At 61.3% G+C, this 21,439-nt stretch overlaps 2 protein-coding genes and 1 long non-coding RNA gene across 7 annotated transcripts in view; all 3 read right to left on the bottom strand.

The window, feature by feature from the left end:
- Positions 1 to 180: 180 nt before the first annotated feature.
- Positions 181 to 4,621, bottom strand: LOC148775794 (uncharacterized). Its single transcript, XR_016038843.1, has 3 exons — positions 3,473 to 4,621; positions 1,658 to 2,228; positions 181 to 445 (listed from the first exon to the last, which is right to left on the bottom strand). It is a non-coding gene; the product is annotated as an uncharacterized LOC148775794 (long non-coding RNA).
- A 407-nt stretch (positions 4,622 to 5,028) lies between these two features.
- On the bottom strand, positions 5,029 to 19,340 carry C13H13orf46 (chromosome 13 C13orf46 homolog). 3 transcript variants are annotated; one of them, XM_088842557.1, is made up of 8 exons: positions 17,902 to 19,340; positions 14,120 to 14,171; positions 13,557 to 13,692; positions 13,432 to 13,479; positions 12,432 to 12,479; positions 11,247 to 11,314; positions 9,064 to 9,140; positions 5,029 to 8,951 (listed from the first exon to the last, which is right to left on the bottom strand). In XM_088842557.1, the coding sequence occupies exons 1-7, from the start codon at positions 18,089 to 18,091 to the stop codon at positions 9,074 to 9,076; spliced, it is 609 nt and encodes a 202-aa protein (XP_088698683.1). In that variant the 5' UTR covers positions 18,092 to 19,340; the 3' UTR covers positions 5,029 to 8,951; positions 9,064 to 9,073. The 3 variants fall into 3 exon arrangements, with proteins under 3 accessions (XP_088698683.1, XP_055282736.1, XP_088698684.1); XM_055426761.2 differs by having other exon boundaries at positions 5,029 to 8,921; XM_088842558.1 differs by having other exon boundaries at positions 5,029 to 8,917.
- A 127-nt stretch (positions 19,341 to 19,467) lies between these two features.
- RASA3 (RAS p21 protein activator 3) overlaps positions 19,468 to 21,439 on the bottom strand; it is a 107,016-nt gene continuing 105,044 nt past the window's right edge. For all 3 annotated transcript variants that reach the window (XM_055426760.2, XM_055426757.2, XM_088842556.1), the window contains one exon: positions 19,468 to 20,864. In XM_055426760.2, the coding sequence (XP_055282735.2) occupies positions 20,789 to 20,864 (76 nt within the window). In that variant the 3' untranslated portion in view covers positions 19,468 to 20,788. The remainder of the gene's footprint in view (positions 20,865 to 21,439) is intronic.

Genomic DNA, 21,439 nt, shown 5'->3' with positions numbered 1-21,439 from the left:
CCGTCGCACAGAATCTGTAGCCACAGGCAGACCGCTGGCTTCCGGGATGTCCTGGAGAGGCGTGACGGACACAGTGAGGTTTCTGGGTTCAAATGCACACCCAAACCTAATTACACACTTCAGGAGCATTCGGTTTATTGCCCTTTAATTTTAATTCAATAATCTTACACCAACGAAAAAAATACTTTAAAAAATGTGAGTAGGTACCGACAAAGGTCCGTATAGTCAAACTGTGGTTTTTCTAGTAGTTGTACGAATGTGAGAGTTGGACCATAAAGAAGGCTGAGTGCCGAAGAACTGATGCTTTCCAACTGTGGTGCTGGAGAAGACTCTTGAGAGTCACTTGGACTGCAAGGAGATCAAACCAGTCAATCCAAAAGGAAATCAACCTTGAAATTCACTGGAAGGACTGATGCTGAAGCTGAGGCTCCAATACTTTGGCCACCTAATGCAAAGAGCCAAATCATTGGAAAAGACCTTGATGCTGTGAAAGATTGAACCCAGGAAGAAAAGAGGGTGACAGAGGTTGAGATGGTTGGATGCATCACCGACTCAATGGACATGAGTTTGAGCAAGCTCTGGGAGATGGTGAAGGACGGGGAAGCCTGGCGTGCTGCAGTCCACGGGGTCGCAAGGAGGTGGACATGACTTAGCAACTAAACAACGACAGACGGCCCAGGGCCAGACCCGCCTGCCCAGCTTGTTCTGCAGGGTCTGCCTGGACAGGCAGTGTCCCCACAGGGCCGTAGGCGGCTACCTGGACGTGTGCTGGACTGTGTCCTCTGGCATCCGCACGCCACCCACTCCACCCCCCCACCCCCATGCAGCGTGGGGAGGCTCGCTCATGCTTGTCTGGAACCCAGGGCCAACCTGGCCTTTCAGCCTAATCTCTTCAGCTCCTCGGGGTCTCAGCCCGGCTGCCTCTGGCTGGGGTGCCCAGGCCTGAACCCTCCCCTATCACAGCACCTGGGCAGCCCTCACGAGACCCTGGGGACCGAGGCCTGTGCCTCTGCGTGGCACCTCTGCCTCAGACAGCCTGGTCAAGCTCACAGTTCCGACAGGCCCCTCGTGAAATGCTGACCACTTAGTGCCATGGCCCCTGGCCAGGCACCTTGCTGGAGGGTCTCCTGCAGCCATCTGGAGCGAACGTACGAAAAGAGACCCACCCTCTGCTGCGGGATGGGGCCGCTGGGCCTGGGCAGGTGAGGCCACGGAGGAGCATCCCAGGAAGGCCTGGCGTCCAGCTTACCCCTCCACCTGCTCACAGGAGTCAGCAGGCCTCCGTCTCCTCTGACCCCAACCCCCAGCCTTGCCCGGGGTCCTAGTACAGGAATGCCTAACTCTGGGGTCTCAACTACAGGTCAGGACACAGTCCTCAGGCATGACGCCACTGGGAGCCTCCGCCTCAGGACCTCCAGCTGCTTGGAGGAAAAGTGGAAAACAGCTCCCAAAAGCTGCCTTTGGCTCCGGGCCACTGTTTTCTCTCCTAGCAAACTTGGCCCCCGTGTGCTGTTTGACCAGTAAAGGTTTGGCTGCTGTCTGCCTGCTGTGAAGCGCAGCCTGACTGAGGCCAGAACAAACAGAGCCTTGGGGGGCTGGCTTCTGGCCCAGCAGCCCGCCTCTTTCCACCCTTGCTTTTGTTGGGTTTCAGACTGACCTCTTAAATCTCTCCCAGAAGATCCACTTCTTCCCCTTTAGCGAGGAAAGGGTTGGTAGCATGATCTCCCAGACATCTGTCTCTCATCAGCCAAACTGGGGGAGCTGTTGGTCCTGCCGCCTGATTTCTGTTGCCGTGGCAACTGCTGTTTGCGGTAAACTGCACTCAGGATGCTCGGGGCTCCTGTTGGCTGTGAGCTGCTGGAGGCCTGGACCCAAATTTGTTTTCACATCTTCTCTTTGCTCCCCTGGAGAAGTGCCTGGCACGGAGGGGCTGCGCCTCGGCTTCACAAGCATGCACACAGCCGTGGAGTGCCCTCTCCACGCCAGGCCCGGCGCCAAAGGTCGGCTGAAACTCAGCAACTTCACAGACTGTGCTCACAGTCAGAAAAGCCCCTTGCCGCATGGAATTTGCACAAATGACTAGCTTCCTAAAGCCCAGCAGGGCTGTGTAGGACTGAGCTGGTGAAGGCAGTACTGCAACCAGCCTGAAGCTCCTTAGTGTCTGCGGAAAAGACACTCACCTGCAATAGGTTTTCACCAGGCTCAGAGGATTTTTCAGGAGCCCAGAGCTGGAAAACACAGACACAAGTGCCAGGGAGTGTGGGTCCATCAGGGACCAGCCCCCGGGGGGGGGGTGGGGAGTGGGGGCAGGGTGGTGAGCGGGAAGGGAAGCAGGACTCATGGTAGGGACTCCCAGTCCTGCACTCAGCCCCTGCTGCTTGCAGAGCCCATGTTTGTCCAGGCCAGAGTCCAGCGTGTCTCAGCCCTGAGCCGCCAGGCAGGCTCCAGGGTTCTGGCTTGGACTCCAGCCCTGGACTCTGCATTCTCCTCTTAGCTGGCCAGGCCCCAGTGTGACGGCTCAGCCCCAAAGGAGCAGCTCTGGCTGACCACAGGCTTCACAACTCAAGACCCCGTCGACTCAGCGCCTCCCCGTCAGTAGCTGGGGGTCAGTCGAGGCTGTGCTGGGCTCCAACAGCTGCAGGGCCACTTCTGGGGATCCTCTCTTCCCAGCATAGGTGGCCCGACCTTGGGGCCCAAACCTAACAGCACAGCATCTCCAGTCCTGCCTGCCTCCGAGCCCAGCCTTCCCTTGCCTTCCTTTGACCCAGCTTGTACAGCGGCCTACTTCCACAGAACAGGAGCCCCGCCCTAATCCCACCCACCAAGTCCTTGTCCCCAGTGAGGTGACGTCGCCCTCGGTCCAAGGGTTCAGACACAGGTGCCTCGGGGGAGGGGTCTCCACGCGGCCCACCTTGACACCCTCTCTTTAGGAATGCCGTCTCCTCTCCTGCCTCCATCCTGGCTCAGCCAGCCCCGTGGCTCAGCACCTTCCTGGTGGCCCTCACTGGCCACCCCGTCCCTTCTGGACGCTCAGCTGCCCTACAGCGGCGACTTCCTGAACATAGCACCAGCCCCAGCCTGGGGATCTCGAGTCCGTCCTCCCCTGCGATGGACAGCCCCTTGGGGACCGCGCTTGCCCCACTTTCTGCTTGAGGAGGGGCAGGCGGGGATGCTTTGCATTTTCCTGGCCCGCTCCCTGGCCCGCGATTCCGGCTGTCAGTACTGACCGCTGTCCTGCCCTGTCCAGGAACCCACGTCAGGCCTTGGGACCCAGGATGCCCCAGAGAGCAGCACCAGCCCTGGGCTGGGCTTGGGGTGCTCCGCGTGAGGCCTCAGTGGAATCCTTGGGCTGTGCTCCGGGGAGGACAACTCACGGACAGAAGGGGTTCTTCCCCTTGTGGCCTGGGCTGCTGCTCCCCACCAGCTCTGAGGGTTGCCCCTGGGGGCCCGTTGGCCCTGGCGAGCCCCTTACCTCCCCAGGCCTCAGCAGCACTCCACTGTGGCCAGGCTGGCCTTCCTCAGCTCCATGGTCATCCCAGGCGTGCCCTCCAGCCTGGGCAGCAGGGTGTCTAGAGAGGCTCAGGGCACCTGGGGGCACTGCAGGGATACTAGGGACACAGACACACCTGGGGACACTGTGGGACATTGTGGGGACACTGTGAGGACACTGGGACACCTGGGGCCACTGGGGGGACACAGGATGTGGGGGCACCTGGGGCCACTGGGGGAACAAGGGATATGGGGGCACCTGGGGCCACTGGGGGGACACGGGATATGGGGGCACCTGGGGACACTGGGGACACAGGGACGTGGGGACACTGGGGGCACTGGGGACACTGGGCACGGGGCTCTGAGCATGGCGCCCTGTGAGTGAGCTCTGCATTTTGTCGCGTCACATGAAGTGCGTCAGATCATCATGGGGAGCCTCTCTGGGGCCTGGGTTCCACACAGGTCAAGTGTCGCCCACCCCTGGAGGTGTGCAGAACTCTAGACAGAGGGCAGGTCTGTCTGTCCGTCCTCTGTAGCTCCGGGACTGTGGGTCTCGAGGTCACGGCACAGGGAGGGCCGGGGTCCAGGACCCTTGACTTCCACGCCCTGGATGCAAGAGCAGGGCAGCTCTGCACAGGAGGCCTGGGTCAGGCCCCTCCGTCCACCCGCCGCTGGCCACCAACACAGCCTCCTTCCAGCTGCTTGTTAGTGAGCAGAGGAGAGTTCAGTCTGTAAGGGGAGCAGACGCCAGGCCGCCGCCTCCTGGGGAAAGGTCTGGGAGCGAGACTGGACCGAGGGAAGCTGGAGGGCCGGCCCGCCACCAGGGGGCGCGCCAGTCAAGCGCAGCCGCCACCCGTGTCCTCGAGAGGCAGGAGAGACCTGCTGATGCTCGGGCGCTGCGCTCCCGAGGGCAGCTGCCTGGGTGGGGATGCCCTGCTGGTGACCCCTCGCCGCCGCCCGCCACTCCGCCTTCCTGCTGCAAAAGCAGGGGGCATAACAGGGCCCGCATTGTGGACGTGAAGGATGCCAGTCCGTGCAGGGCAGGTTGCGGGGTGCAGAGCAACCACCCGCCCTTGAGGATCCACACCGTGGCCACGAGCGCCACCCTCAACTCGCCCTCCCCAGGCCCCTTCCCCGCCCAGCCCAACACCTGCGTTTCCTCCTAATCTGTCAGTCCGTCGGCAGGTGCCGGCCATGGGGGAGCGGCCGTGGAGCCCCGCTTTCCAGGAGATGCAGCTGATGTTTGTTGGGCAACGAGCAGCAAGTCAGGATCCACTGGGTGTCTACTCTTCTCTCCCCTAGACTGGAGGCTTGAGAGGCCAGGGTCTGTTCAACCACCATGTGTCCCCTGAGTACCACCTGGCACAAGGCAGGCTTGCAGCAAACGCTGACGGACCATAGTGGGAAAGGGTTTATGAGGATAAAAGGAAAAATTTTAAACAAAGCAAAACAAAGCAAAAAATAAAACACACCCCAAAATTAGGGCAATGTGGTGTCAATTTTGCAAAAAAGCTGTGTTAACCTCTCTCCATATACAGCTCTCTCAACATATTTGAGGGAGAAACAGAAATCCTGCCAGTGGTGGTACGAAGGTCACAAGGGCACAGGTCACACGCTTTCTGCCAGTCCCCACATTGCCCACAATGAAACTGCACACGCGATTTGGGGGAGACTAACAAGAAGAGGCGGCAAGAACACACAGAAGAACTGTACAAAAAAGATCTTCACAACCAAGATGGTCACGATGGCGTGATCACCCACCTGGAGCCAGACATCTTGGAATGTGAAGCCAAGTGGGCCTTAGAGAGCATCACTACGAACAAAGCTAGTGGAGGTGATGGAATTCCACTTGAGCTATCTCAAATCCTGAAAGATGATGCTGTGAAAGTGCTGCACTCAATACGCCAGCAAATTTGGAAAACTCGGCAGTGACCACAGGACTGGAAAAGGTCAGTCTTCATTCCAATCCCAAAGAAAGGGAATGCCAAAGAATGCTCAAACTACCGCACAATTGCACTCATCTCACACGCTAGTAAAGAAATGCTCAAAATTCTCCAAGCCAGGCTTCAGCAGTATGTGAATTGTGAACTTCCAGATGTTCAAGCAGGTTTTCGAAAAGGCAGAGGCACCAGAGATCAAATTGCCAACATCCGCTGGATCATGGAGAAAGCAAAAGAGTTCCAGAAAAACATCTATTTCTGCTTCACTGACTATGCCAAAGCCTTTGACTGTGTGGATCACAATAAACTGTGGAAAATTCTTCAAGAGATGGGAATCCCAGACCACCTGACCTGCCTCTTGAGAAACCTGTATGCAGGTCAGGAAGCAACAGTCAGAACTGGACATGGAACAACAGACTGGTTCCAAACAGGAAAAGGAGTACGTCAAGGCTGTATATTGTCACCCTGCTTATTTAACCTATATGCAGAGTACATCATGAGGAATGCTAGGCTGGAAGAAGCACAAGCTGGAATCAAGATTGCCGGGAGAAATATCAATAACCTCAGATATGCAGATGACACCCCCCTTATGGCAGAAAGTGAAGAGGAACTCAAAAACCTCGATGAAAGTGAAAGAGGAGAGTGAAAAGTTTGGCTTGAAGCTCAACATTCAGAAAACTAAGATCATGGCATCTGGTCCCATCACTTCACGGGAAATGGATGGGGAAACAGTGGAAACAGTGTCAGACTTTATTTTTTGGGCTCCAAAATCACTGCAGATGCTGATTGCAGCCATGAAATTAAAGACGCTTCCTCCTTGGAAGGAAAGTTATGACCAGCCTAGATAGCATATTAAAAAGCAGAGACATTACTTTGCCAACAAAGGTCCATCTAGTCAAGGCTATGGTTTTTCCCGTGGTCATGTATGGATGTGAGAGTTGGACTGTGAAGAAAGCTGAGCGCCGAAGAATTGATGCTTTTGAACTGTGGTGCTGGAGAAGACTCTTGAGAGTCCCTTGGACTGCAAGAAGATCCAACCAGTCCATTCTAAAGGAGATCAATCCTGGGTGTTCATTGGAAGGACTGATGCTAAAGCTGAAACTCCAATACTTTGGCCACCTCATGGGATGAGTTGACTCACTGGAAAAGAGTCTGACGCTGGGAAGGATTGGGGGTGGGAGGAGTCGGGGACGACAGAGAATGAGATGTCTGGATGGCATCACCGACTCGATGGACCTGAGTTTGAGTAAACTCCGGGAGTTGGTGATGGACAGGGAGGCCTGGCATTCTGTGATTCATGGGGTCGCAAAGAGTCGGACACGACTGAGCAACTGAACTGAACTGAACAACGCTGGGAGGAACAGGCTGGCGGCAGGAACAGGCCCCGGGGTGGGGGGCTGTGTCCACCAGAGCCAGTGGGCTGGGCCCGCCCTGGGGGGCCTGCAGTCTTGAATTCACTGGTCTGAGCAGCTGTGGGCCAGCGGGGGCCAGGGAGGGAGCCGGGTCAGGCCGGGGGCCCAGCCTCGCAGGCTGAGTCGGGGGCCTTCCTGGGGGTAAATGCCCCACTGCTGCCTGCAGTCCACGAGGGCTGGGCTCCGAGGACCGAGATGGACAGACAGCTCCACGGCCCCCGGGTGGCAAGGGTGGGGGCTCGGCCTCCCTCCTGCTCAGCGTGAGCGATCTCGCCGCCAGCAGTGACCTTAGGGCTCCACTCTTGTCAAGGCTGTTGGCTCTTCGTACCCTTCAGGCCAGGGTCACGGTGTCATCTCTGCTGGCTATGGTCCAGCTCCCCCGGTAGGGGTCTCTCTGTGGCCTCAGCGGGCCTGGGGCCCAGATCACAGGCTCCCAGGCCGTGTCCACCTGCCTTTCTAGAGCCTGGTTGTGGGCTCCACTGCTTCCACGCCCAGACCATCCTGCCAGTTCTCATGGGCTGCCCTGACTGGCTCCCTGCAGGCGCCCCAGCTGACCCAGGAGTGAGGGTCACCACCCGCAGCCAGACATGCACGTATGTGGGGCTGCCCTGCACCAGATCCTTCTGTGGCTCTGACCAAGGCCAGCTGTGTATGGTGGCCAGGGATGGACAAGGGAGAGTACTGGCTGGGGACCAGTCACACTGCTGGCCTGTGGCCTCCTCTGGCCACTTCTCTAGAAGCTTCTCTCAGTGACCATCTTGGTGGCCAGGTGCCAGAGCTGGGAGCTGCCACCCAGGGGCGGGGATGAGGGGACGCTTGCTTGGCAGGCTGTGCCTGCTGGTGGAGGCCATGGGTGCGTCCTCAGGAGGCGCTGTGACGCCAGTTTTGGGCTGAGTCAGGCACCTGGCCGGAGGCGGGACAGCCCCGCTGGCTGGACACAGGAGCCACAGACCTCGTGGGGTCTCCCTGTTGCGGCTTCCCTCCAGGCCCTGCCTCCCCCCATGCAGGCAGCATCTCCCTGTGGCAGCATTTCCTCCGTGTGATTCTCAGGGCTCCCAGCCCAGCTGTAGGAACGCCTGCCCCTTGGTCTTCGGGGACCAGTGCCCAGGTCCCACAGTGCCTTGGTGGCAGCTGTGGTTGGGGCCAGGCCCCTGGAGGGTCTGGGGCTAAGTGAGGTGCTGCATGACCATGTGACGTGGGAGGGGAGGTGTGACCACGTGACCTGGGAGGGGAGGTGTGACCACGTGACCTGGGAGGTGTGACCACGTGACCTGGGGAGTGTGACCAAGTGACCTGGGGGGTGTGACCAAGTGACCTGGGGGGCGTGACCATGTGACCTGGGAGGTGTTACTAAGTGACCTGGGGGGTATGACCAAGTGACCTGGGAGATGTGACCATGTGATCTGGGGGTGTGGCCACGTGACCTGGGGTGTGGCCACGTGACCTGGGAGGTGTGGCCACGTGACCTGGAAGGGAACGTGTGATTGCATGACCTGGGAGGGGAGGTGTGACCACATGACCTGGGAGGTGTGACCACGTGACCTTGGAGGTGTGACCACGTGACCTGGGAGGTGTTACTAAGTGACCTGGGGGGTATGACCAAGTGACCTGGGAGGTGTGACCATGTGACCTGGGGGTGTGGCCACATGACCTGGGGTGTGGCCACGTGACCTGGGAGGTGTGGCCACGTGACCTGGAAGGGAATGTGTGATTGCGTGACCTGGGAGGGGAGGTGTGACCACATGACCTGGGGGGTGTGAACACATGACCTGGGAGGTGTGGCCACGTGACCTGGGGTGTGGCCACGTGACCTGGGGGGTGTGACCACATGACCTGGGAGGTATGACCATGTGACCTGGGAGATAAGTCCCTGAGCTGCTTCTCTTCCCTGATGTACATTTTGCAGGACAAGATTTGTGGCAAGAAGGGATGGGGCCCTTGATTTTATTGCGTGTTTAAAAGGTGGTCTCATCGCTTCCCAGCGGTGGAACATCGCATGTGGAGCGGTCATGGCGCCTCTGAAGCAGGCTCCTCCAGCGTCTCAGGACAGCTGTCTGCATCCTCGCCCCTCCCGGTCTGGCTGGCCCAGGAGCCGAGTGAGGCCCAGTTACTGGCCAGAGGGGCAGGTCTGGGGTAGGACCCGGGAGGCAGCCTGCCCTCCACCCGCCCCACACCATGCTCTGCCCCCCCCTCAGCCCGGCCCCTCCCTGAGCCTGAATTACCTTCTCCAGGCTACGTGCTCTGCTTCACCTTCTTCCTGGTGGAGTACGGGATGCAGCACACCCAGCTGGTCCTGGACCTGGAGGCCGAGGGGAGAGGGTGAGAGGCAGCGTGCCCCCTCCCACCAGCTCTGCGTGGATAAACTCGCCAGCCAGAGATGGCTCCAGGCCCCTCTGGGGCCCTGCCCTCTCCTGCCTCGGCTTCTCCAGCCCAACAGGAGCCCCTTGAGCACGAGAGGCCTTGAAGACCCGCTGAGCCTGCTGCCCTGTCCATCCACAGCCCAGCCGTGAAGGGAGCACTGTGGCCTGTGCCTGTTCCTCTTGGGGGGCCTCTGGGGGTTCCACTTCCAACCAAGGCTGTCTCTGGGGTCAGATGGCACTCCTCTTCACAGGGACCTCTATGACTCTGGGCCAGAGTGCCCCAGTGGGCCCCTAACAGGCACCTGGGTGCCCGAGGGGGCCGACTGGACAGACTGAGGCTGCAGGTGAGCAGGGTGGCCCCGCCTCCCTGGTGCATATCCAGGCGCCCGCCATGAGCAGACCCCGTCCTGTCGGGCAAGCAGCTGCCAGCCACTGAGGCCTGGTTCGTAGGCACGGCCAGCCACAGGTTCTCTGGGGCGGATGAGCACAGGGTGTGGGAGCCGGACTCAGAGGCTGAGAGGTGGGCCTGGCCTGGGGCAGAAAGGAGCTGCCAGGCCGTGTCCAGGGTGACCAAGTCCATCACCATGTCCAGTAAGAAATGATGAGAAAAGCAGACGTTAGCTTGAGGAACACTTTCCTGGCAAGCCTAGATCTGAGACTGTGCCAGGCAGTCCTGACACCTTGGTAAAAGCTGTATGCCCAGCCGTGTGAGCAGAGATCAGCCCACACTTGGGGGTGCCACTTCCTCACAGGGACACTGTCCCCCCGGAACCCAACCCAGGGAGAGGCAGTAACAGCCACCGCCAAGTCGCAGAGGGCTGGGACACTGTGGCCAAGCACGTCTGGAAGTGCAGGCGCGTGGCTGGGGGTGGCCCCTGCCCCCAGCTCAGCCCCGCTGCAGCCTCTGCTCCTGGTCCCTCGGGGCCCGGGGCCCAGATGCCCCCACTGTTTCCAGTTGGTGGCACGTGGGTATTTTAAACTTCTCCTCTCTGTTGTGCTATTTTATGTGGCTTCATTTATTTTAAACGACTATCAGTTTTACAAAGTGAATAGACAAATTTTTCTTTTTAAAACTGTGCAAGCAAATCAACCAAGATATTGATACAGTTAATTCAGGTGAAAAGTGGATGAACTGCTATTTTCTTCTCTGCATTTCTCTGTGTCGTTTAAAATACCTCCAACCCACAGTCCTCGGGCGAGTATCGCGTCCCCTCCTGGCTTCAGAGCCTCACGATCTCTACCCCGGAGGGTGGAGGCATCGGGACAGACACCCCCTGCCCCCCAGGCCCCAAGTGGACGCCCCCTGCCCCCAGGCCCCCCAAGTGGATGCCCCCTGCCCCCAGACCCCCCAAGTGAACATCCCCTGCCCCCAGGCCCCCGAGTGGATGCCCCCTGCCCCCAGGCCCCCCAAGTGGATGCCCTCTGCCCCCAGACCCCCCAAGTGGACGCCCCCTGCCCCCAGGCCCCCGAGTGGACGCCCCCTGCCCCCAGGTCCCCCAAGTGGACGCCCCCTGCCCCCAGCCCCCGAGTGGACGCCCCCTGCCCCCAGAACCCCTGAGTGGACGCCCCCTGCCCCCAGCCCCCAAGTGGATGCCCCCTGCCCCCAGGCCCCCCAAGTGGATGCCCTCTGCCCCCAGACCCCCCAAGTGGACGCCCCCTGCCCCCAGGCCCCCGAGTGGACGCCCCCTGCCCCCAGGTCCCCCAAGTGGACGCCCCCTGCCCCCAGCCCCCGAGTGGACGCCCCCTGCCCCCAGAACCCCTGAGTGGACGCCCCCTGCCCCCAGCCCCCAAGTGGATGCCCCCTGCCCCCAGGCCCCCCAAGTGGATGCCCCCTGCCCCCAGGTCCCCCGAGTGGATGCCCCCTGCTCCCCAGCCCCCCGAGTGGACGTCCCCTGCTCTCCAGCCCCCGAGTGGACACTCCCTGCTCTCCAGACCCCTAGTGGACGCCCCCTGCCACCAGTCCCCCTGAGTGGATGCCCCCTGCCCCCAGTCCCCCTGAGTGGACGCCCCCTGCTCCCCAGCCCCCAAGTGGACTCCCCACTCACTCGTCCTCTGACACATGACCCGTGTCCTTCTGGGACCACTTCTCTTCTTTCGTGGCACACGTGACCACCTGTGGGGCGGGAGCAGTGGAGGGGACGGGGAGGGATGCGTTAGGGACCGAGGCTGGACCTGCTGGGCCCTCCGAGAACAAGAAGGGTCATGGAGATGGCCCCGAGCGTCCTCCCACGTGGCAGGGCTCCATCAGGCGGGGGTTTCTAACTAGGGGACTCAGACCAAGGAGCCATGCCCTTGACCCTGGAATGCAAATCAGAAAGCCTGGTCCCTCAGTCCCAGCTCTGCCCTGGCTGAACCTTCTTGAGTCCTTGAACCCTGTCCCCTCGGTAACCTTGGGGTGGGTCAGTAACCAACTCTCTTCACCATGCATCATGTTCTGAGGGTTAAGAGCTAGGAAGTACCATCTGGATAGGAGCAGCCCCTAGGCAGGGGTTTACTTTTGCAAGAGAGAATTAGAGAAAGCTTCCAAAGAGATGGCTACTCACTACAACAGAAACGGAGAATATTTGTGTTGGAAAGGCGCCATCAGGCTACTGGGCCACCACTTCCGTGTACAGAGAGTGGTGCTGAGATGGCGCTGGTGTTGGGGGTGGTGACAGTGGTGGTGACGGCGGTGCTGGTGCTGATGGAGACAGTGAGCGGGGTGGTAGTTTTGATGAAGGTGGAGACAGGGACGACGGTGGTGGTGGCGAAGATAGTACCTGATACTGGGGCTCTCTGGGCACCAGGCAGTGTTCTGAGGGTGCTACAGAATAACGCTGGGCTGAAGGTATTAAGATTTCCATTTTGCAGATGATAAAACTGCAGCATGGAAAGGCATGGTGCCTTGTGTGAGCCTTCCCTGCATGTGAAGACTAAGTCTTCCAGCTCCTGGCTTGGACCTGCTCACCACCCCAGCATAATCCCACAAGAGGTTCTTGAGGCCCCCGGGCACCTCGAGTGTTGACCCAGGCCCTGGGGTCTCTGGGGGCGCAGGAATGAATGTGGGTTGGTGAGAAGGACTGAGAAAGAGGCCAGGGGCCCTCTGGTCCCCAGGCCAGTCCTCAAACCCCGGGCCCTGTCTCTCCCCAGCGGCCAGCACACCCTGCTCGGGCACGGTCCCAGGGCCGCTGCGGGCCCTGAGCACACCGCCTCCGGTGGGTGGCCGGGCTTTCTCGGCTTTGGCGCTTTACCTCCTCGGCACGGTCTCCCAGGTCGATCTCCACAAACACAGATGGTTTCTGTGGAGGGAAATCAGAGATGCATGGGTGACGAGCGTGGCTGAGCTGGGGGGCAGCGCAGCTTCCTGGGAGGGGCATGGGCTCAAGGCCCCGGCTGCTCAGGTCAGGGCATTCATTACCCTGGGTCGCCACACCCTGGCTGTGCATGGTGGGAGCTCCCGGCAGTGGGGCTGGTGAGGCCTCCATGGCAGCTCTGGCAGAGGGCGGGGCGGGGGGGGGTCTGGCCTTCCCACACCCTCGGTCACCTCGTATTGGGTCCCTGAGGACCCAGAGGGGCCCCTGCCTTTACCTGCTGAGGGCCAGAGCCTGGGTGAGCAGGCGTGCCGAGAGCTGGGTGGACACTGCGGGTGGATGCTGCAGCCCCACGCGCCCCCCTGGGCCCCGCCCGCAGGCGCCCCTCCACCTGGGGCACAGATGCACACAGGGCCTGAGGCCCGGGGGCTGCGTGGTGGCCGCCCCACGTCTCAGGCACCTTGGCTCAGCCCCGAAAGTGCTTCCTGTGGTAGTGCCTTGGTCGACACCAGAAGTGTTTCCAGGAGTGGAGGGAACCCCAGAACCCCTGGACGCAGGCCCAGGGCCCCTGGTGTAAACCCTGGCAAGGCCGCCCACCTCCTCTCCACCCCCACGAGCATGGGGGGAAGGCCAGCCCCTCCTGGGGGCGGATGGCATCCAGGGAAGGCTGTACCCCAGACTGCGGGCCGGGCTGGGTCTCCCCGACAAGGCTGAGCTGAGGGTGCCTCGGTCAGGACTCCCTGCTCCCTGAGCACAGCACTGTTTTGCGAGCTGGGGTTAAGGCAACCCAGGGCAGAGCGTAGAGCCTGGTGCCGAGGGAGCTCAGGGCCAGTCCAGCTCACAAGCCTGGCTCTGCCCAGGGGACCGACTGGCATCCACAGCAGGACCACACCCTGTGGCCTCCCTGCCCGATTCTGCCACTGAAGAGGGACTCCCTTACCTCTTTCTCCAGAAGGTCGTCTAGCTTGATGGACTCGGGCTCCTGTTCCTGTAAGGAGGAGGCGGACAGGCCGGTGAGTGGGCAGGGCTGAGCCGGGGCGCCGCGCAGGCGGGGGCGCGGCCCACCTTGTCCTCTGGGGCGCACGCGTCCGCGCCCTCCCCTCCGGCTGTCTGCTCGCGAGCCTCCTCCACCTTCGCGGCCTCCGGCGCCTGCCCGCGGTCATCCTGGCCCCCATCCAGCTTGTCCTCCAGGCTCGCCTGGCTGCAGGGGGTGCAGAGGTTGGGAAATGCTTTGTCCTAACCCTAGCCCTAGCCCTGGGAGCCCGTGCGGCGCCCCTGCGTCGGCAGAGGGGCGGGGGCGGTGGGCAAGGCAGCCCTGGGGGGAGACGAGGTGCAGAGGCATGAGGGACGCAGGGCTCCGAGGGGCCATTACGACCCAGATCCGCCCAGCGTGAGGGTTGCCTGGGGCCCCAGCAGCCTCCTGGGCGGCAAGCTTTCTTTCTGGAGATCCTGGGGAAGGACTGCAGACACAGGTGCCAAGCCGCGCTGCTGTTTGCTGAGTGAGGCCCCTCTGAGCCTCCCTGGGCCCCGCTGCCCTCCTTCAGGGCCTCCAGGCCTCGCTCCAGCCCCGCCTCCCACGTCCCCGCACGCGTCTGCACCACTGCCTCCACTGTGCCGAGGCTGCTCACCAGCTGGCATCTTCTGCTTCACTCCTGACGTCCTTCCCCGGGTCTTCGGACTCTGAGGAGGGGCAGCAGGGCTGCGGTCAGCCTGCGAGGACGCTGACGGCCACCCGTGGGGGGCCTGACTCTGCCGCCCGTTTGCACCCACGTCCCCCGGCATCCTCGCGCGGGAGGCCGCTGGCCCTGACGTCCCCATCAGCACTTTGCAGGTTAGTGAGGGGCCCTGAGGGGTCACAGTGGGGCTGAGGGGGTCCCCACGGGGCCTCGCCCCAGCAGTGGAACTTGGGGGCCTGTGGTATTGTTGTGTTCTCCTGGAGGAAGCAGAGTGGGGGCGGGGGGCACTCGGCCTGTGGCCAGTGGGCAGCACGACCCCCCTGGTGGCGGCATCTGAGCCACAGGGTTCTTGACTGGGGGAGTCTGTCCGTGAGCAGAGCAGGGCGTCTCACACGTGGGGAGCAGGGGGGCCACGTCTCAGGGCCTCGTGGGGCAGCGTGAGCCCTGAGTTCCGAGCAGGAGGCTATGGCTTCCTGGTGAGATGCAGGCTCCTTGCTCTGGAGCTTGGAGCTTGCAGTGGAGGTTCCCAGAGGCCCTGGGGCCCCAGAGGACCCTCAGAAGGGCCCCAAGTTTGCCACGCTCCAGCCCCACGACCTTGCAGCCCCCCTGAGCCTGAGGCGCCCTGTGGCTGTTCTGAAATCCCCCAGTGGCCCGGTTCCCACCCGCAGCCTGACACACACCCTGAGCCCTGGCCCTGCAGCTGGCGCAGCCTCAGGAGGCTCCCAGCTTTAAAGAACGCTTTCGGCAGGACGCCTCTGGCAGCCATGGTCCTGGAGGGTTTCCTACAGAATCTGGTGGCCAGATTGGCTACTCAGGGTCTTTTCAGCTCACAGGCCTTGGGGCCGGGGGCACCACCAGGGAGGGGGTCAGGGCCAGCCCCTCGTGGGCGCCCTGCCAGCTGCGCCACTTCGTCTGCTGTCCCTGCCCCAGCTCTGACATCCTCCACTGCCGCCCTTCGCAGGGATGTGGGCCTCCTGCCTAGGGTTAAGTGACCTTTCGTGGAGGGAGTTTTCTGCCAGGCCTGGCCTCCCGGGTGCTTGGCACCCACCCCCTGGGCTGGGTCGTTCGTGGACCTTCCCTCGCCTCTGGGCTGAGTTCCCTGCAGGTAAGAACTGGGTGCTGTGTGTCCTCCTCCATTGCCAGCACCTGCACAGGCTCCGGCGCCCCTGCTGACCTGTGCTGTGCTGTCCCCAGGCAGGCTCTGGCCCCCCAGAGACAATGTCCTGGAGGCCAAGGGTGCAGCTGCAGCAGGCCTTCAGAGAACGTTTCAGAGCTCGACTGCTCTCAGCAGGAGCCGCTGTTCGCAGGCAGTGCTCCAAGGTGGCTTCTGGAAACTCTTCAGCAGCCCCTAGCCTGCGTGCACACGTGTGTGCCTGTGTGCTGGTGCACGTCTATGGGTGTGCAAGCGTGTGAACACGTGTGTGTCGGCACACGTCCCTGTGTATGCGAGTGTGCCGTGCGTGTGTGCTGGCCCACATACTCTCCACTGCTCCCTGCTCTTGCGTGGACTGACAGGAGAGGCAGCATCAGCCTGAGCTGGTTCTTCTCTGCTCCGCCACAGCTGTGCAATGAGCAACAGCCGCCTTTTCCTCCAGGGCAGCGTCGTCAGAAAGGGAGACTCTCATATGTTGGTGGGTCCCCCGTCTGCCTTCTAAGGACGATCCTCCATTCCCCCCAGTCTGGGCATGTCTGCAGGGTCTGCAGTGATCTCTGGGCAGACGGAAGGGCTGCTCCCCTGGGTCCCAAGAGCAGCGTCAGGAGGGTGCGCAGGGGGTCGGGAGTTGGCCTGGGGGTAAAGCACCCCCTTTGCCACCTTCCTTCAGCTGGGCTCTAAGTGACCCTCACACAACTCGCAGGTCACTGTCCGAGCCTGAGACGCCCCCGTAGGTCTGATGAGCACGGAGGGTAGGCAGGCCAGGTGGTGAGGGGCTGACATCGCAGAACCCTCTGCACGACCACACCGACCCTGCCTTGCAGCCAGGGTGCCCCTCACTCCCTTCACAGCAGGAGAGCCTCCTCCGGCCCATGGATCTCAGCAGGTCCCACCACATGGAGAAGCCCGAGGTCCAGAGCCCACCCTCAGAATGGCCCTCCTTCTCCTGAACACGCCCTGCAGGAGGGCAGGGGCTGATCGGTGACTCCAGGGCAGCTTCTGTGCAGTGAGGCAATCGCCAGGGTGTGGGGTCCCAGGTGAGGGGCACAGGGCGCAGGCATGGCTCCGCGGCTTCCAGTGGCTCCTGCGCATCCTGGCTTGTGTGTCCGCGGCCCCCCGTCTACGACCCCAAGGTCTCGACAGCACCAGCCTCCTCCCTTGTGATCCTTGCGTGTGAGCATCGAAGCTGGGTGGGTCTCTGGCACTCCCTCAGGGGGGCCACATCTTGTTCCATTTGACCACGTGGACAGCGAGGCCTGCTCTGTGTTCCAGCCCCTCTGTGCTGTCCAGGACCTCCTAGGCCTGGGGCCTTGGGGCGGGTATGCACAGGGCAGGACGAGGCTCAGTTCGGGGGTCCCGGCCGTCCATCCAACCTCGGGAAACTCCGCGGCACGGGACGGGAAGGTCTGAGGCCAGCATTACTGGGGGACACCACAGCCACCTGAAGTGTTTCTGAGTGGGTTATGGTTGGTTTCCGCTCGGGGACTCAGCCCTCCTGAGAACCTGACCCGTGATAAGATGTTAACGGTGGGAGCTGGGGGATGGGTGGCCCCTGTGCTGTGGCCTTCTCCGACACAGCTTTGGAGTTTTAAGCTGAGAAAACAAGTATTTTTATACCACGACCTCTTAAAGGCACTCCTAGGGCTTGACCAGGAGTCAAATCGCATTCCTGCTCACTGTTTCTTTTCCTTGGCCTGAATGACGGTCTTGGCAAAGGGTGCTTGCTGGCGTGGCCTTCTCAGGAGAACCACAACCTCGGGGCCCCGCCGCTGAGTGGCAGCCCGCCGGTCTCTCCACCAGCTCAGGGCCTGCTGCCCCGGGGTAGCTGACCCTCGAGGGGCAGGTCCGCATCAGCACCAGTGCATTTTGAGCATTCATCCCCACCTTGGGCACACCACTGCCCACTTGCGGGGTTAGACACACTCTGGAGTGGGAAACAAGGACAACACAATATGCAAACGTGCTCCGTTTACAACGTAAAAGCCTCGTTCGTGCCATGTATTGTGGGCGGCTCCAGGACCACAGGCTCCCCGCTGCCCCCGTGAGGCCCCTGCTTCCCACAGCGGGATCGAGGCTCGCTCTGGGGCCTCACTGTGAACCCAAGGCACTTTCTGCGCCACCTCAACAGCAAGAGGCGTCCCCAAAGTCTCGACGCCTCCACAGGCCACAGGGGCCAGATCTCCATCCTTGCCCCATTCTCCTGCCCTCAGCAGAGCTTATAGCGGGCCCCTCGGAGCCCCAGGCCAGCCCCCAGGATGGCCCCACAGCCCCCGGCCCTTAGGATGGCCCCACAGCCCCCGACCCTCAGGATGGCCCCACAGCCCCCAGCCCTCAGGATGGGCCCATAGCCCCTGGCCCTCAGGATGGGCCCCAAGGATGGGCCCTGCAGACCCCAGCCCTTAGAATGGGCCCCCCACAGCATCCAGGATGGGCTCCCGAACCCCCCGACCCTCAGGATGGCCCCACAGCCCCTGGCCCTTAAGATGGGCCCCCAGCCCCCGGCCCCCAGGATGGCCCCCCACAGCCCCACATGTGGGGATCAGGGGCCCGCATTAGCTCTAGGTGAGCCACCTGCCCCCACCTAGCTCCTTGCATAGCTTCTTGATGCAGCTTGGTGGGTCCCCCTTCTGGAGCAGGCCGCCCACACTCCGGCTCCGCTGCAGCTCAGCCATCTCGTTGGCTGCCTTGAAGTGTGCAGGGCCCACGCCAGTGGGAGGGGCGCCAGGGCCGGGCCGGTGCCTCCTGTGGGCAGCCGTGCCGTCCTTGTCCATCCTCCCTGCCTTCCGGTCTCAGCAGAGTGGGGGGGGGGTGCTCCCGAGCGGCCCTCAGCCGGAGCACATGGCTTCTGCCTTGCAGGGAGCTGCCCATGGGCACCAGCCCTGTTGCTAGGTGGCCCCTGTGACATCACCGCAGGGGCAGAGGCTAGCGGGTGCCTGGACCCAGGATGTGGCTCCAAGTGGCCTCCCCGGGCCCCCGTCCACAGCAGAGGCGGAGGGCCAGTGGTCAGGGCCGGCATGCGGTTCCCAGGGCTCCTGGCACTGTGTCTGCCGAGCCTTCAGCAAATCCTTTAACTCTTCGCAGGGACGAAGGACTTGGGGGGGGGGTGGTGACACTGCTTGGCTGGCAGTCTGGGCCCTGGTGGCGTCCTGCGCCCTCCCCACGCCAGACAAGGGGAGATTCACTCAAATGTGATATCAAGGGGGCGGATGGCCACCTGGGGACAGGCTCCTGAGAACCGTGCTGAGGAAACCCGTCCCTGCCTTTTAAGTGGGGCCTTTTGCTGGCGTGTCCATAACCAGGGTTCAGCAGTGTCCACAGCAGATGCTCTTGGTCTGGAGCCCGGGGTCAGAAATCCAGGCGCGGGGAGGGCTGCCCTCTGGAGGCCTCTTGGAGTGTAGACGCCGGCTCCTCACCTGGTCCTCGTGGGGTTGTCGCCTGTGTGTGTCTTGGTCCTGATCACCTCTTCTTAAAAGGACACCAGTCAGATGGGATCAGGGCCCCCGAGGGACCTCAGGTGGCCTTCGTCACCTCTTTAAAGGCCCGCTCAAATGCAGGCACTTTATGAGGTCCTCGGGGTCAAGATTTCACACTGTGCGGGGCATAGTTCGGCCTATAACACAACCTAACAGAAAGGTTCTGATGATCTATTCAGTACAGATTTTTCTTCTCCTCTGGGACCCTGGGGACAAGTCACAGCAGAGGTTCCTTGAGCACCCGGCCAACAGCACTGTGTATTGTCAATGTTCAGAATAAAGCCAAAGTGACTCATCCCCATTTCCCACATCCATCCCCGAATGTCTCACAGCATCGTAGCTCACAGGAGGCCTGGAACCCACCAGCCAACCCCACCTGTCATTGTGGGGCTTCACCTGTCCTCAAGGGACACCACCTGTCATCAGGGGGCCTCACCTGTCATCAGAAAAACCTCACCTGTCCTCGGGGGCCTCATCCGTCATCAGAGGCACCTCACCTGTCATGAGAAGGATCCCACCCGTCATCATGAGGACCCCACTGGTTATCAGGGGAACCTCACCTGCCATCACGTGTGTGTCATCAAACTCCTTCCTGCCCCGCTCCACCACCCACCCCCATCTCCCTAGGTGCATATTATCAGTGGGTGCTCCTGGGAAACCAAGTGGGTCTCAGAAAGAATAAAAGGTCTGTTTTAATTAGCCAGCAAAATACATTGCACATCATTAGTATCTTAGAAATATTGTTACAAATTCATGTTAAAAATTGCAGTTTGGAGCAGCCTAATAGTTATGTGATGCAAGTTTCTTTTTTACATTTCCTTCCACCATTTGTGACAACTGGTAACATTTCTATCTGCCATCTGGATCTCCAGTGACAGACGGCACAGGATGCCGGGTCCTAGGGGTCTGAATGGGGCTTTCCAAATTCAGGCTCAGCCTGGCTGACCTCAGGGCGTCAGAGGCAGCAGCTCTGCCAGGGCCCGGCATCTGCTCCCAAGGTCGCCCAGCGCCGGCCCAGTGGTTCCCCCTCCCTTTTCTCCAGGGGACTTGACTCACCGCCGTGAGACACGCCCATTCCCTTTTTTGTCACCCAGTGTCACCAAATCTCTGCAAGAGGACGCCTGCCCCCGAAGATCGAGGCTGTCCTCAAACTGGGATCTCCGTGTGGTTCTGACCCTCTGACCAGGGGTGATACCAACGTCAAGGCTGAAACCAGAGGCCTTGTCACCCATGAGACACACCCATTCCCTTTTTTGTCCTAAGGTGGCACCTCCCTTGAATGGTAGAGGCTTGGATGTTCCAAGTTATTAACACTTTATATCAAAGAGCTAATTTAAAATGGATTTTTAAAAACATTAAGAAAAACGGCTTGAAAATAACGCACATATCCATTTTTACAAACTTCCCCAAACTCCCACCAGGGTGGCATTCTACTTTAAGCCCCACTGACAGCAAACAACGCAGCTTTCCTTGATGTGGCAGCTGGGTGGACACATTTCAGCAGCACGGTGGGAATGAAGGCTGGGACCCCCAGGAAATCTCTGCAAGAGGACCCCTGCCCCCGAAGATCGAGGCCATCCCCCAGCCGGGATCTCTGTGTGGCTCTGACCCTCTGGCCAGGGGGGTCACCCACGTCAAAGCTGGAACCGGGAGGCCTTGTGCTGGTGGCCGCCCGGACAGCAGGCGGGCAGGAGAGAGACGCTGAGGATGTCCCTGCTCAGGAGAAGCAGAGCCTTGGTGCCGCGGAGACAAACGTGTGTGTGACATGGGCACCACCTTGCAGGCTGTGGTGCTGCCAGCACCGTGTTCTGGGAGGGCCAGCTCAGCTGCCCCCGACGTGACCACGCGTGCGGCCGCCCGGAGGCGGCCCGGGAGCCTCAGGAGCTCATGAGCTGGACGTCCGAGGAGCCGCCCTCCGGTCTGGCTGTCTCCTCCCCCAGCATGGCTCTTCTGGTGCAGCTCAGGCCACCATCCTGGGAGAGCGTTGCAGAGACTTCACATGGAATGGGCAGGGGTCTCAGACTGCTGCCTGATGTAGCTCTGGAAGCTCTTGTCTCCAATGGGGTGCTCCCTACAGGGTGTGGGGTGGGAGTGAGCACAGGCTGCCCCGTGCCTGGCACATTTCTGAACTCTCACTGCCTGCCCCTGCCTTGGCTTGTGAAGCACAACCCTCGTGTAACATGCATGAAAAAGGCAGACCAGCAAGGGAAGAAGTCAGCCGAGACCACCCAGGGAAGCACCCACCGCGAGCCCAGTCCCTGGGGGTGGGGCGCGTCGTGCGGGCGTGTGCGGTCCGTGAGCTCTGGGAGCAGGCACTGCGGTGCCGTACCCCGTTGGCTACGGATGCTGGCACAGCTGCGAGTCACGGCTGTTTCCAGCACAGCAGGTCTGCCGTGTTTAGGGAACGGCAGCATCTTCACACGGCTGACGTGGGCTCTGACAGAGGGTGTTGACGTGAGTGTCTGTGAAGCCGGGAGCAGACGCGGTCGGCATCCCTGGAGATGCTGGGCACCCTTGCAGCCTGGCCAGAGGCGGGGTCTCTTCCAGAGGCCCCCTTCCCTTCCCAAACCAAACCCACGCGCTCCCTGGAAGGAAGGGGGAGCAGGGAGGGGGGCTGGGCCCACGCCAGGTGTGTGCTGGGTGAGC

This window comes from Moschus berezovskii, chromosome 13 (assembly GCF_049115385.1).
Source record: "Moschus berezovskii isolate FMDL1 chromosome 13, NW_MosBer_1.0, whole genome shotgun sequence".
NCBI lineage: Eukaryota > Metazoa > Chordata > Mammalia > Artiodactyla > Moschidae > Moschus > Moschus berezovskii.
Note: the sequence above shows the minus strand (reverse complement) of the source record. Positions and strands in the feature narration are given on the sequence as shown.